This window comes from Equus asinus, chromosome 4, assembly GCF_041296235.1.
Source record: "Equus asinus isolate D_3611 breed Donkey chromosome 4, EquAss-T2T_v2, whole genome shotgun sequence".
Taxonomy (NCBI): domain Eukaryota; kingdom Metazoa; phylum Chordata; class Mammalia; order Perissodactyla; family Equidae; genus Equus; species Equus asinus.
Genome location: NC_091793.1, coordinates 40,727,993 through 40,741,565, shown reverse-complemented (window position 1 = coordinate 40,741,565; position 13,573 = coordinate 40,727,993). Strand labels below are relative to the sequence as shown.

At 41.3% G+C, this 13,573-nt stretch overlaps 1 protein-coding gene across 4 annotated transcripts in view; it reads right to left on the bottom strand.

Annotated features, from left to right (window-relative positions):
- ANO4 (anoctamin 4) overlaps nt 1–13,573 on the bottom strand; it is a 380,754-nt gene that overhangs the window by 135,024 nt on the left and 232,157 nt on the right. For all 4 annotated transcript variants that reach the window (XM_070507139.1, XM_070507138.1, XM_070507140.1 and 1 more), the window contains one exon: nt 589–689. In XM_070507139.1, coding sequence (XP_070363240.1) covers nt 589–689 — 101 coding nt within the window. The remainder of the gene's footprint in view (nt 1–588; nt 690–13,573) is intronic.

Sequence of the window (13,573 nt, the reverse complement as noted above, 5' to 3'; positions counted from 1 at the left end):
GTGAGATGAAGGTAAATTAATCCTTTTAAATAACTAAGCAATCCACACAAAGTATTTTCTATTCCCCTTGGAATAAATATCAATGCTTGTGTTTGCATGGTGTTTATGACCTTGACTTTTTAAAATTTAAAAATAGCTTATTTAAAAAAATAGATCACATTTTCATGAAATTTCTTGAATTTGTTTCAATGGAAGCAGACTTCAATGCTTTTTCTGGAAGGGACTGGTCAGTAAGGACCATAAATATTCCCCGACACCGCTGATGCCTGGGGTCTGGCTGTTCAAAGCAGCAGTACACAGGGCTTCTAAAAATGGCACTTTGGAAATGAAAATGCCACTTGGAAAGTCCTCCTTCTCACAGGCACTTGAAATATGTACCTGCTAAAGAACGAATTAGCCAGAAAATTTCACAAAAAGTCACGAAGTCATTATTGGCCATAAAGACTTATTGTCCTTCCTAAACATTAGAAGGTTCTTCTCTAACAGCATTCCAGGCTGCATTTCAGTTTTATTTGTTCCTAGAGAGGAGCACATCAGGTTTACAGTGAAGCAGCAGACAGAGTTGGGAGGAAATACATTTGCACCTACCTGAAAGGCATTCTTACATTCATTTGTTCTGCATATCTTCCAAGCACTTCCCATGGAGCATGCAACTTCACAAAGATAATGTCACTATTTATTAGAGAGGACTGAAACAGAAAAAAGAAACTAAATTGAAAAGCATATCCCAGTCTCCTATGGTTAAAATTGAATTGGAACTTAGAACTCATGAACTGGTATGGAGTTTACGATTTGGGGCCTTTATTCAGCAATAAGCTGAGCCCCATGCGTGCACATATTCATTCAACAAATATACCACTGTGTGTAAGGCACTGGAGACCCAGCTGCGAACAAGAGATATAAATACCATTTACATTCTTTAAAAAATATTTTTAAAATGAAGATTGGCAAAAATAAGTTAAAAAGAGAGGAATAAACTCAGATAGTGATGACTGTTCTGAAGAAAAAGTAATGGGAGAAAAAGCTCTAGGGAGGGGGCAGACACTGCTTTGGACAAGGGATCAAGGAAAGGCCTCTATGTGGAGATGGCATGTGAGCTGAGACATAAAGAAGGTGCTGGTTGGGTAAAGAGCATGGGATGGATGTTCTGGGTGCAAAGACCCTACACTGGGAAATTCCTTGGACTGTCGCATGTTGAAGGAACAGTAAGGGAGGAGAGGTCTGCAGTGTGTTCATCATGAAGATTAGCCTGAGAAGAGGCTGACAGAGTGTGCAGTGCTTCACAGGTCACAAGACAGTTGGATTGTATTATAGGAACATTAAGTTCACTTTGATTTAGGTTTTCAAAGATCACTGGGCTCCTCCATGGAGAATAAATTATAAGGGAGAGTGGCAGCAAAAGCAGAGAGAAGGAGAGATGCTCTCATTCATCCAGGCAAAGCAAACATTGGTGGTGGTGGAGATGGAGGGACTTAAGGGACGTGAGACTTAAATCTGGGTTAGAATCAGGCAAAGCTTTGTCAAAGGACTGTGCTCTTCAGTCCAAAAGCTTTGCCTTCTCTGGGGCTTTTTATCAACACAGAACTCAGGGAAGTAAAACTAGGACTTCACACCCTGATAACAACCCAACAGGTTTTGGTCTACGCCTCTGGCTGAAGGGACATCTCCAGTTACGCAAGTCATTTCCCACGGGGAGGACTGGGATGTGGAAGGAGGTAGAAGAAAAATGAGAAAACAGTGAGCCAAACCAATTTAAATTAGCAAAATGGCCAATTATTTATCCATATCTTTCTCATACAATGTCATTCTGGACAGCACACCATTGAAATTTTTATAGTTTAAGAAGGTTGATCTAAAATTTTATAGTTAAAGACATGTTAGGCCTTTGTGGCTAACTCTCCTCATAATAGTATTTATAAACAAATATTTTTACACAGCTGACAAAAACAGAAACTCAACTTAATGCTCAAGCTGGGGTAAATATGCACTATAGGAAATTGTTCTTAAATTGCAGATGATACACAATTGTAATTCATTTCTCATATTTTCATTCAGGGTCTTACTGCTGGGTTTATAAATATTGTACTTAATTCATAAGAACTCCTCAAGATATTATGAAAATCAAACTAGTGTCAACTGCAATGTTCTCAGGGACCCGGGTGATGCTGAATTTCCCATGGGGAGGAGAGCCAAGGTTCTGATAGTGGTCTGAAAAATCAAACTTTCTGGCAATTCAGGCAGAAGTGAGGTTTTATATTCCAGCGTGGGACAAGCAGACCCCTGACTATAAGCCCCCTGAGAACAAGGAACGTTTCTGTAATTCTTGGTCGAATTCTCTGGGCCTAGCACAGTGCCTGGTACAGAGGAAGCACAACCAATATTTGTCTAATTCATGAAGATGGTTAGTGAAATGCGAACATTTAGTCCTGGCCCAGGCGAAAGCTGTGAGTCCTGTGAAGCAGGAAGGGACTGTCAATGAAGTGACTCTTGAAGCCAGTATAGCAGGTTACTGCAAATGAGACACCCTCCAACCAGGGAACAGACAAGTCAGTAAGCACTGAAGATGTGATGGCCAGTGCTGTGTGTCTTTGCACAAACTGGTTTTCTATTTAATAACCTATTATATTCAGTCCTCCCTCCACTGGGTGCTTAGAGCTAAGTAGTCAGGAAGCATGTGAATGAGCTCACGGGTGGCAACGTCCATACAGAACATAGAGAAACACAGCACGCACACACACATGCAAACTCCATCCTGTCCCATTCATGTCTGAGGACGCACTGATGCCTTGATGTGAAATGGTCTCACAGCTTATCAGTCGAGCATTTCTGTGGTCTGGAAAAGACTGCCACTTGCTATTGAAATATAGTATAGTTCTCCAAGTTATAAAGCAGAAGAAAGACTATATTTCCTAAAAATTGGTGTTTTTTTATATTAAAGATACAGTTCAGAGTCTGGGAAAGTTATGCATCTTCCTCACTTAGAAAGTTTAATTGTGATAATAGGAATTCTTTATATTCACCTAGCTTTCCTACAAGGTTCTATACTCACTGTTGTTTCTTCTCTCATCTTCCTAAGAGAGAAGAAGTAAAACTGTGCAATAAGGAAAACAGTACTGGAATGTGACTGATTCACAGAATCTGACTGAATCACAGAACCAGAAAAACTTTGAGTCAGAGCAAAATATAATCTCAGAGTATACTCTCTCCACGAAATCACTGTAATTGCTAGTTTTACAGAAAATGTACAGTCTAGACAAAGAAAAATCATTTTGGAGATCCCCATGAATGGATGAAAACATTAAGGAGAACACAATAATATATTCCTCTTAGGGCACATTTTAAATGCCAGGCTTCTATGTGTGGAAAAGCCAAGCTCATCATCTGAACAAATACTGAGTCAACTAAAATTCTCAAGTGGGTTTCAACATTTTCTGCATAAAAGTGCAGCTGCTTTGATTCATTTGGCATGATAAAAATAACTTCATTTTTCTTATTATTTCAATTATAATAAAATTATAAAACCATCATTTTATTTTATTTTTTTTAGTGCTTTGTAATTTTGGAAACATTTTCACATATTACCTCATTTTATTCCCACAAGAACCTTGTGAGAGAGGCTTTCCTTCAATTTCTTAGAGGAGAGAGAGAGAGAGAGAGAGAACAGGTGAAGCCACTCAAGCCAAACTGAACGTTTACCCGACAGAGCTGAGTCCACACTCACAACCCTTGACTTCTTTGTCAATTTTATCTAATAAACTCTGAGGCTTAAATAAACCCGTGGCTTTGTACATGCAGGGAAGATGCATAAGCTCAGAATTGTTCCTTTACCAGTTTATACAAACTAATCTGAAAAGAATTTCATAGTTTAGAAAACAAAGCAACAAAAAGAGTAAAACTACTAATGAACTGAGATTTGATTTGGAACTACTCAAAGTAATCTTGATCATCATGAGAAAAATGTTAACTGAATTCCCTTGAATGATGATGAACGTCTATTCACAGGTCCTCTGTGTGCATGTGTGTGTTTCTGTGTGTAGATGGGGCTTACTATTTACATACAGTTTTTCAAGGAGGAACTGAACTTCAGCCCAGAAAAATAAATGTGAGACAGATGATTGCTAATTATATGGCTCATATTTCACTCTTTGCTTTACTGCTGAATGATTATGCTACTGTTTCTAAATAGGTTTTTCCTCATTAGTAAGTATTCCCTTCCACATAAATCTAAGTGTGCAAGTGCCAAAGTGAAGAGAAATGAAAATAATTTTTTTAAAAACATAGAGTTGTTTCATTAATATACTGCAATAAAAATCCCTTAGGTTAGAACCTTGGGGAGGAGAAAAATGGCCATTTAGAGTTTGGAAAAATATCCTCAGAAGAATGACTGGAGAAATTAAGAAGTAGCATGAAGACTTCCTGGATTAGAAATAGATAAGATTCACAAAAAACATTCCTTCTTTCTTTGCTTCATTCAACAAGAACATATTAAACACCTTCCATGTGCTAGATGCTAGGAATGCAAAGATATATAAATTGTAGTCCTTGCCTTGGTATGTCACAATTGAGTAACGGGAGGCGAGGTAAGGAATAAGTAAGGAAAAGAAGAAATAGCATGCCGTTATCTGATCCAAGCAATTCATCTCTCAAAGACATATCTATGTATGTATACATCTCTACATCACATGACCCCTGACACCACTGCTGAGAAGGGGACTCTGAGGGACAAATAGGGTCAGGAGTGGGGTCATGGCAGCAGATCATGAACTCAGTTTTGGAAATGTTAGGTTCAAAATGCCCATTAGAAGATGTCTTGTGGGTAGTTAGATAAATGAGTCTGGAGCTCAGGGTAGCAGTCCGGGCCAGAGATACAAAGTAAGTGTGGCCAGGATACAGACAATATTTAAGTCCACAAGATTGGATGAGGTCACTCTGGGAGAGAGTATGGGTACAGAGCCACATGGGTAGCTGAACCACAGAGGTTAGTTAGGTATGCAGACTCTGAGGTTGGACTACACATATTCATATTCATATGTCTATCTTTTACCAGCTCTGTAGTCTTGGACAAGCTATTTAACCTCTCTGTGCCTCAGTTTGTTCAACTGCAAAATGGGAAATGATAGCAATATCTATTGAATTATATTAAATGGCATGATACAGGTAAGATGCTCATAGTACATCTAAAACATATTATCATTATCTTCAGGAAGGGCCACACCATATTGGTGGTGGTGGGAAGAACACAGTACTCCTACTCATCCAAGCTACAACCTGAGAAGGCAACAAAAAAGGAAGTGATATCTGGGAAGGAGTCTTCAGCCTTTGACTACAAGGCTCGACCAGAAGAAACAGTGAGAGTCAAGCCCCCAATTCCTGTCTCCTGTCCCTCCTTGGTCCCCAGGGTCTCCTACACGTTCCTTTAAGGACATTCATTCATTCAACGGACATTCATTAAGTGACTACCTCATATCAGATACTCTACTAGGTGCTGGATATAGACAGTAGACACAGCAGACAGAATTCATAGTCTAGAGTAGGAAACAGACATTAAACAACAAATAAACATGATTTAAAATTATGAAAAGTGGTAGAAAGGGAAATAATGTAGTGCTGTGGGAGAGAGAAGAACTGGGGGCACTTGCTTTAGATCAGCTGGTTCATCTCTGAGGAGTGACACGTAACCTGAGATCCAAAAGATGAGAAGGTGTTAGCCATGGGAGAAGCCTAGTGAAAAGCATGCCAAGCAGAGGGAACAGCAAGTAAAAGGACCCAGAGATTGCATAAGGAAATGAAAGGTTCAGGTGATTGGACAGTGTAAAGTGTGAGGTAGGGAGAGTTATCTGAGCTGTGGCCAGAGAGGAGGGCTGGAGACAGACCATGCTGGGCCAGGTACAATGTGCTAAGGAGTTTGAATTTTATTCTGTAAGGACAATGGGAAGTCCCTAGTGGGTTAAAGGCAGAGCGGCGATGGGACTGCTTGTTTTAGAAAGTGCACTCGGAATGCCCTGTGGAGAACATCCTAGGGGGAGTGCAGGACTGGGAAGTTCAATAGGAAAGTTATTCCAGCGGGACAGGTAAGATAAGATGGCAGCTGGAATCAGAAGGTGGACGTGGCGAGAAGGACAGAAATGGACAGATTTGAGATCTATTTGGAGGTAGATTTGAAGGGATTTGGGATTAATCAAATGAGGAGAGTGAGAAAAAAATCCAGTGTCTAGAATAATAAGCAGGTTGTTTTGCCTGGAAAACCAGACAGATGGTAGTACCACACGTTGAGTTAGAGAAGAGTCGGGGAGAAGATGGTTGTTTATTTTGGGACATGCACCTTTGATGTACCTGGGAGATAGTTACATAGAAGTTTTAAGTAGGCAAATGGATATGTAAGTCTGGATCCCCGAAGGGTGGAACTTATTAATTTGAGAATGGCAGGTATGTAGTTGATGTTTAAAAGTATAGAACTTGATGAAGTCACCTAAGGAAAGAGTATTGGGAAGTGGTAAAGACCGAACCCTGGAGCATGCTAACACTTAGAGGTTTGAAAGAGGAGAGAGCAACCATCAAGGAGACTGAGAAGGAGCCACCAGAGACGTGGGCAAGAAACAAAGAGAGGGACAAAGCGGAAACCAAGAGGAATGGGCTTCCAGAAGGATGAGTTGATGAGTTGTGTGAGATAAGCCAGGGACAGCTCAGGCAACCTTTCCCACAGCTACCCCTGGGCTGCTGCCTGGGGTGGGCCTCATTCAGCAGTGCCACTTGTCCCATCCCTGCTGTTGCCTCCCTTTTGCCTGCTGACACTGCCGTTGGCCCTCATCCTGATGCTGATGCAGAGTTGAGGTGGAATTGTTTCTAAAAGTGGTCAGCTTGTTCCCTGAAGGGAAGCTGGGAACTTCCATGTTCCAGCTGGCTCTCCTGAGGAGTCAGGGCTGAGTTCAAGGAGGGCACCTGGGTTCCAAGCCATGTTTCCCTCCCAAGTGCACCTCCCTGCCACATGCAGACCGTCAGCAAAGAAAGAAGCCCACACATGAGTCCCCTCACCGATGCTGGGGAGAGTTGTCAGCCCCTTCAGAGCGCCTTGTCAAGAGGTCAGAAGTGGCTCAAGTCTCTGCTCTGCACTTGAGGTTCCCAGTCCCAGGCTACAGTGCTCCACACTTCTCCCAAGGATTCTCAGGCAACAAAAACTCCAGGCAATCTCCCGGAACTCCTGAGGTGGACATGCAAATTGGCCTCCCCTCTACCTCTAGGCCCTCATTATACACACATATGCTGATTTCAAAGAAAAAATCTCATTGCAATTATGTTTCATTTTACGCCTATGTTTGTCTGAATGAGATCATGATCCTGTACAGAGTCGCATGCAGATGTATGTGTCTGTGTGTGCACCCATAAAGGAAATATACTAGAAATCATGTTTACCATAGCAACCTTATTCTGGGAAATTTTTATCAGTTTATTTTCATTTCAAGTCCATTTTTATTGAGTTATATTGAAACAGGATGGTGGTACTTCTTAAAAGGTAGCAGGAGAAAGGAAAATAATTTTAAACAAATGATTAACCAAATCTTTCATCAAATGTTTATTACACATATATTAACCTCTTGCCTTGTGCTGGGAAAAGGTCATTTGTGTTATAATAAGACAACTAGCTCTGAGGTACCATGGGCTATAAAAAAAATAAAGAGAAACCATTTCTGCCTGTGACACTAATACCCCAGCCATAGAGATAAAATACTGTGGGTTTGTCTCTCAGTACCAGGAGAGGCATTGGTTCTAGGACCCCTGTAGATACCAAAATCTGCAGACGTTCAAAGTTCCAGCCGTTAGTCTGCGTTCCACATCCACAGGTTCTGCATCTGCGGGTTCCCCTGACCACAGATTGGGGCCACCTAGAAGTGCATGTGGAATTTGAGTAGAATTGCAAAACAAGAGATAAACAAGTTCAAGGATATGCAACCTTTCTTTCTACATCAAGTGGAGAAACCACATGGTGTAGTGGTTAAAAGTCCCAGCTTTGGAATTAGGTTCAAGTGTCAGATGTGCTACTTAGTAGCTGGTGACCTTGAGCAAGCTATTTAATCTCTATAAGCCTCAATTCTCTCACCTGTGTCATGGGAAAAACGTCAGCACTGACTTCAGATTTCTTCTGAGGACTACAAGATTTAATGCATGCAAAGTACTTAGTTCCTTTTGCATTAAAAATGCTCTTCCAATGGTAAAGAAAAAGGTACAGGATTCATCAAAATCATCTGAAAATATTTTTAAAAGTTAAAGCTTTGACTGAAGAACAAAAGATTGCTTTCTTCTCACCTGGTTTGCAAATTTTGGCCATAAAAGTATAATGACAATGTTAGGAATGGAGAGGTATTTACTTAAAGGGACTAGGAAAGGCAGCTGCATTTGAGAACGGAACAATGTTCCTCTCCTCAGATATTACAGAGTGAGCACCTGGCTGGAAGGAACCTGCCTCTCTCTCACTTGCAAGCTCATTTGATTCTGGTTTCACCTAAGACAAAAAGTATACATGGGGGTTACATTTGTGCCAAATAGCGACATGGAACAGGTGGGGAGGAGATGGGGAATGAAACAGAGGTCTGTATGGAAATACTCCCCCTGTGGGTCTAGGTTAGTCAGGTACCCTAAGAAGTCCTGGGTCCCAACAAGAGGCTGTTGAAGTTAAAAAGGCCACCTGAGCTCAAAAGATGACCCCAAATCCTTTCTTTAACTTTGTAGAAAACTGTCCTAAAAGAGCTGGATGGAACTTTATCAGAGCAGAGAAGACTAAAGGAGACGTAGGCCTGGATACTTCACACAAGTATCTAGAAGCATCCTTGATTTGACTTGAAAGGTGACCATGGGCCAACAGCTGACTGTGTGCTGCTGTGTGGTGGAAAGAAGGCATGGGCCACGTCCTGTCACAGCTCCTTCTTGTGAGCTCGCGAAAGTCACTTCACTTCTCTGTCAGTCTCTGCACTGACCACATGGAGATAACATGACCCCCTGCAGCAAACTTCTAGGGCTGGTCTTTTTTTTTTTTTTTTTAAGGAAGATCAGCCCTGAGCCAACATCTGCTGCCAATCCTTCTCTTTTTGCTGAGGAAGACTGGCCCTGAGCTAACATCCATGCTCTTAGGGCTGTTTTGAGGCATAGATTGGAATAGCCTGTGAGAGCATGTGGAAGAGTGCCCAGTCCTGGCCCTGTCTCTGGCTGGACCTTAGATTTGGATCCTGGGCTCTTGCTCTCTGCCCTCACTTTCCTCACCTGCAGAAGGAGGGCCTGGAATGAATCAGTTTGTTCCAAACTTGCTCAGTGGAAGTAAACCTGGAAATCATGGTCTTTGCAGATGACTGTGAGTCTTACTGTGTGAATTGTAATTTAGCATCGTTCACTCACCCATGCATGTATTCCACACACCTCATTGAGGGCCTACTATGTGCCTCCTAGCTGCTGCGAGTACAACTGTGAACAAAACAGATGGAATTCCTGCCCTCATGGAGTTCAAGTTCTACTGGGGACACAGACCCTCAACAAACATATATAATATTTCTGATGGAGTGCTTTGAAGAAGTGCAAAGACGGGTAAGGAAATAGAAAGTAATGTTGAGAAGGAGATGCTATTTTAGATAGAGAGGTGTGGACAGGCCTTTTAATAAGACGACATTTGAGCAGAAACCTGAAGAAGGTGTTGAAGAAAGCTGTTCCATTATCCAGGGATAGAGCATTCCAGGCAGTGAGAAGAGTCAAAGGACAAGGCCCTAAGGCACAAATATGCCAGACATTTCAATTTATTGAGCACAAGGGGTGAAATCAGGGTAGCCGCTTGCATCAGATCTGTACACCTTAGGCAACTACCTGGATATCACTTTCTCATAACTACACTGTTAGAAAAACAAAGCAAACCCCTAAAATTCATGGGCAAAAAGGAGATATTAATTTCCAATTAGGAACTCAGATACGCCTCTGGAGAACAAAAATAGTAGTGGTAGAGGCAGGAGCAGTTACATAGTGCTTACTGCATGCTGGGTAGAATTTAGTGCTTTCACCTACGTTAAATAATCTAACCTTCACATCAGCCCTATGAGGCAGGCATCATTATTATCCCAATTTGTTGCAGATGAGGAACTGAAGCACGAAGACCACACAGTGAGTAAGGAGGGGGGTCCCAATTCTCACCAAGGCAGTTGGGCTTCATACCTGCTGCTCCACTGGGAAAGCTGGGGCTAACCTGAAAGTATTTCCTCATGGATTCAATCCATTGCCATTTTACTTTTTCCAAAAATTCTTAGTTACATACTGGAATCTAAAGTGCAGTGCATTCAATTCCCTCTAAACATCTAAGATGAATGTAAGGTCAGTAGTAAAACAAACCTGATGCCTGGTTTTGCCACTCACTACCTGTGTGTTGCTGGGCACGTTACTTAGTTCATGAGCCTCAGTTTCCTCATTTGTAAAATGGGGATAACAATACCCACCTTGCAGGGTTGTTCTGAAGCTGACATGGTTGTTGTATCATAGGTGGTTCAGTAAGTAAGAATTTCCTTCTCCCTCCCATCATTACTGAATGCTTGGTGGACATTCTGCTAACCCATAGCTGACACTAGAATTTCTTGGTAGATCTGGAATCTAGTCACTGAAACTGATGAAGAAATGCACATTTCTGGAGGGTTAAAGGCTCAAGGTAATCACTGAGCAATTTCATCTCTTCTCAGTGGGGCTGCCATCTAACCAGCTGCATGTCACTGGGCAAATGACTTGCACTTTTCTGAGCTTCGGTTTTCTCTAAGGGCATATGTCTCTAAAAAGATTTGCATGTGTGTGTTTTTCATTCTTGCTTTCCTTAGGGACACATCAGGATTTGTGACTGTGGTTTAAAAAAGCTCTTCAACCGATGCTGATGCAATCCTCTCCTCACAACTCTCTCACACACACACATACACTCAAACACACTGTGCCCTGGTGGAGAGAAGTCTATGAGGTACTGTATATTCCTAGATGGTCACAGTGTTCATTCCTTAAAGATGACAGTAGCATCAGTGACAGAAAATAGGTATATGAAATGGTCACCCTCTCTAGTAGATCTTCAAATCAGGTTCCCTGAGGACTCCACTCGGGCTGTATTCTCATCTTTCTGTTCTCCCTGGTTGATCTCATTCCTTCCCAAAGGCTTTAGATGTCACCTATTGTCTGATGTTTCCCAGATGCATATCTTCAGCCCAGACCCTACTTCCAAGTTTCAGATCAGCATAGCCAATGGCCAACATGATATCTGCCCTCAGTTGTCTCATCGGCACACCAGACTCCACATGTCTAAAATGGACCTGCTTCTCTGGCAAAACTGCTCTTCTTCTCAGTGCCCCCAGGCTCAGGAAAATGCACAACTATCTACCCAGTTGCTCAAGTCCAGGAGTTACCTTTGATCTCTCCTTTTTTCCTTACCCCACATCCAATTAATCACAATGTCTTATTGATTCTACCTCTTACATTGTTCTCAAATCAGTCTACTTCTCTCCGTTTTCACTGCCGCCATTCTCCTTTAAGCCACCACCATCTATATCCTTAAAGACTGCAATAGCCTCATAGCTGGGCTCCCTCCAATTTGTTCTTGCTTTGTGTATTCTCACTGACATCAGAGACACCTTTAAAAATGCATGTGATCCATGGTTTTCCACAGCTCTCTGGAAAATCACTAAAGTGGCCAATGCATGACCTGGCCACTCCCTTATCTTGTGCCACTTTTCCTTTCTCTGGGTTCCAGTCACATGGGCCTTCTTTTTTCTTCTTTCCAAATTGCCCAACTCCTGACAGTCTCAGGATTTTCTCACATGCTGTTTTCTCTGCCTAATAAATCTTGCTGTGCCAGGTCTCATGTTATATGGCAAGCAGAATTCTAACACAGCCCCCAAGATTGCCACCTGCCCAGTGTACAAACCTGTGAATATGAAGGGATATCACCCCTGTGATTGGGTTGCTAATTTGTTGACTTTGAGTTAATCAAAAGGGAGATTATTTTGAGTTGGCCCAAACTAATCAGGTGAGTCCTTATAAGAGAATCTTGAGTTCAGAGAGATTCTCCTGCTGACTTTGAAGAAGTAAGCTACCATGTTGAGAGAGGGCCTATGAGGGCAAGGAATCTTGAGTGGCCTCTGGGAGCTGAGAGCAGTGCCTGGTTGGCAGCCAGCAAGAAAATGGGGACCTCAGTCCAACAACCAGAAGGAACTAAACTCTGCCAGTAACTGTGTGAAAGGACCTTGAACTCCAACAGGGAATGCAGCCTGACTGACACCAGATGCAGCCTTATAGGATCCCAATTGGAAGACTCAGTTGAGTTGAACCCAGACTCCCGACTCACAGAAACTATGAGATCATAAACATAGATTGTTTTAAGCCTCTAAGTTTGAGATAACCTCTTATGCAGCAATATAAAACTAATACAGGTCATATTTCAATTAATTAATTCTGTAATGATATATTTCACTGTTGTCTCTAAGAGACTGTACAGCTTCTTCACAGCTGTACTCTCAGAACTCAGGATATTACTCAGGATGTTTCCCAAATTAATTTTTGAACATATTTGGATCTAGACTATGAATAGCTTTCTCATGCTGTTGATTACTTTATTAAAACACTATTATTAGACAGAAAACATTCATCCTCTTGCTACCACAAAGATTTCAGTATGGTTTTAAATTTATGAGAAACTCAAGTAAATACTCCTTTAAGCCACTATCAAGGGAGGTCCAGTGCTGAAGAGCTAAGTGCAAATTTTCATGTTTCATCAGAGGTTTCATGTGTTGCAATTAAGTGAACACTGATGCAACATGCTCTTGGTTAATCTGCATAACCCTGGAAACTTACAACAAGCCTAGGAAACTTACTGCGTCAGGATATCTGAAGAAAACCAAAGTTTGGTGTATCTGCCAGGATGAGCTAAGTTATGCTGCAGCAACAAATAACCCCAAATTTCAGTGACTTAAAATGGTAGAGTTGTACTGTCAATATGGTAGCTACTAGCCACATGTAGCTATTGAGAACTTGAACTACAGCTAGTACAAATTGAGATATGCTGTCTGTAAAAAATATATACTAGATTTTAAAGACTTACCATGTCTGAAAAAAACAATGTAAAATACCTTATCAATTTCTATATTGATTACACATTTAAATGATAATAATTTAGATATATTGTATTAACTAAAACATTAAAATTAATTTATTCTGTTTCTTTTAATTTTTATATTTAACTACTGGAAAATTTAAAATTACATTACACCTATTGGCTGGTGCTATGATAAAGGTTTATTTCTTGTTTATGCTACATTTTAGTGACTCAGTGATTCAAGATTATGGGTCACTGTGCCAGAGGGAAGGCAGAGCTCAGAGAGTCTCACAGGGACACAGTCACTTCTGTGCACAGCCCGTTGGACAGAAATAACTAGTCACATGGACCCATTTGTCTACAAGTCTACCAGAAAGAGGGATTGTATCTAAGGAGTGGTGCTAATTAATACACACTGATATAGAACACCCTCCCTCCCTCACTTACTTAGGATCACAGTAGATCCATGTGTAAAGCAAATGTCTT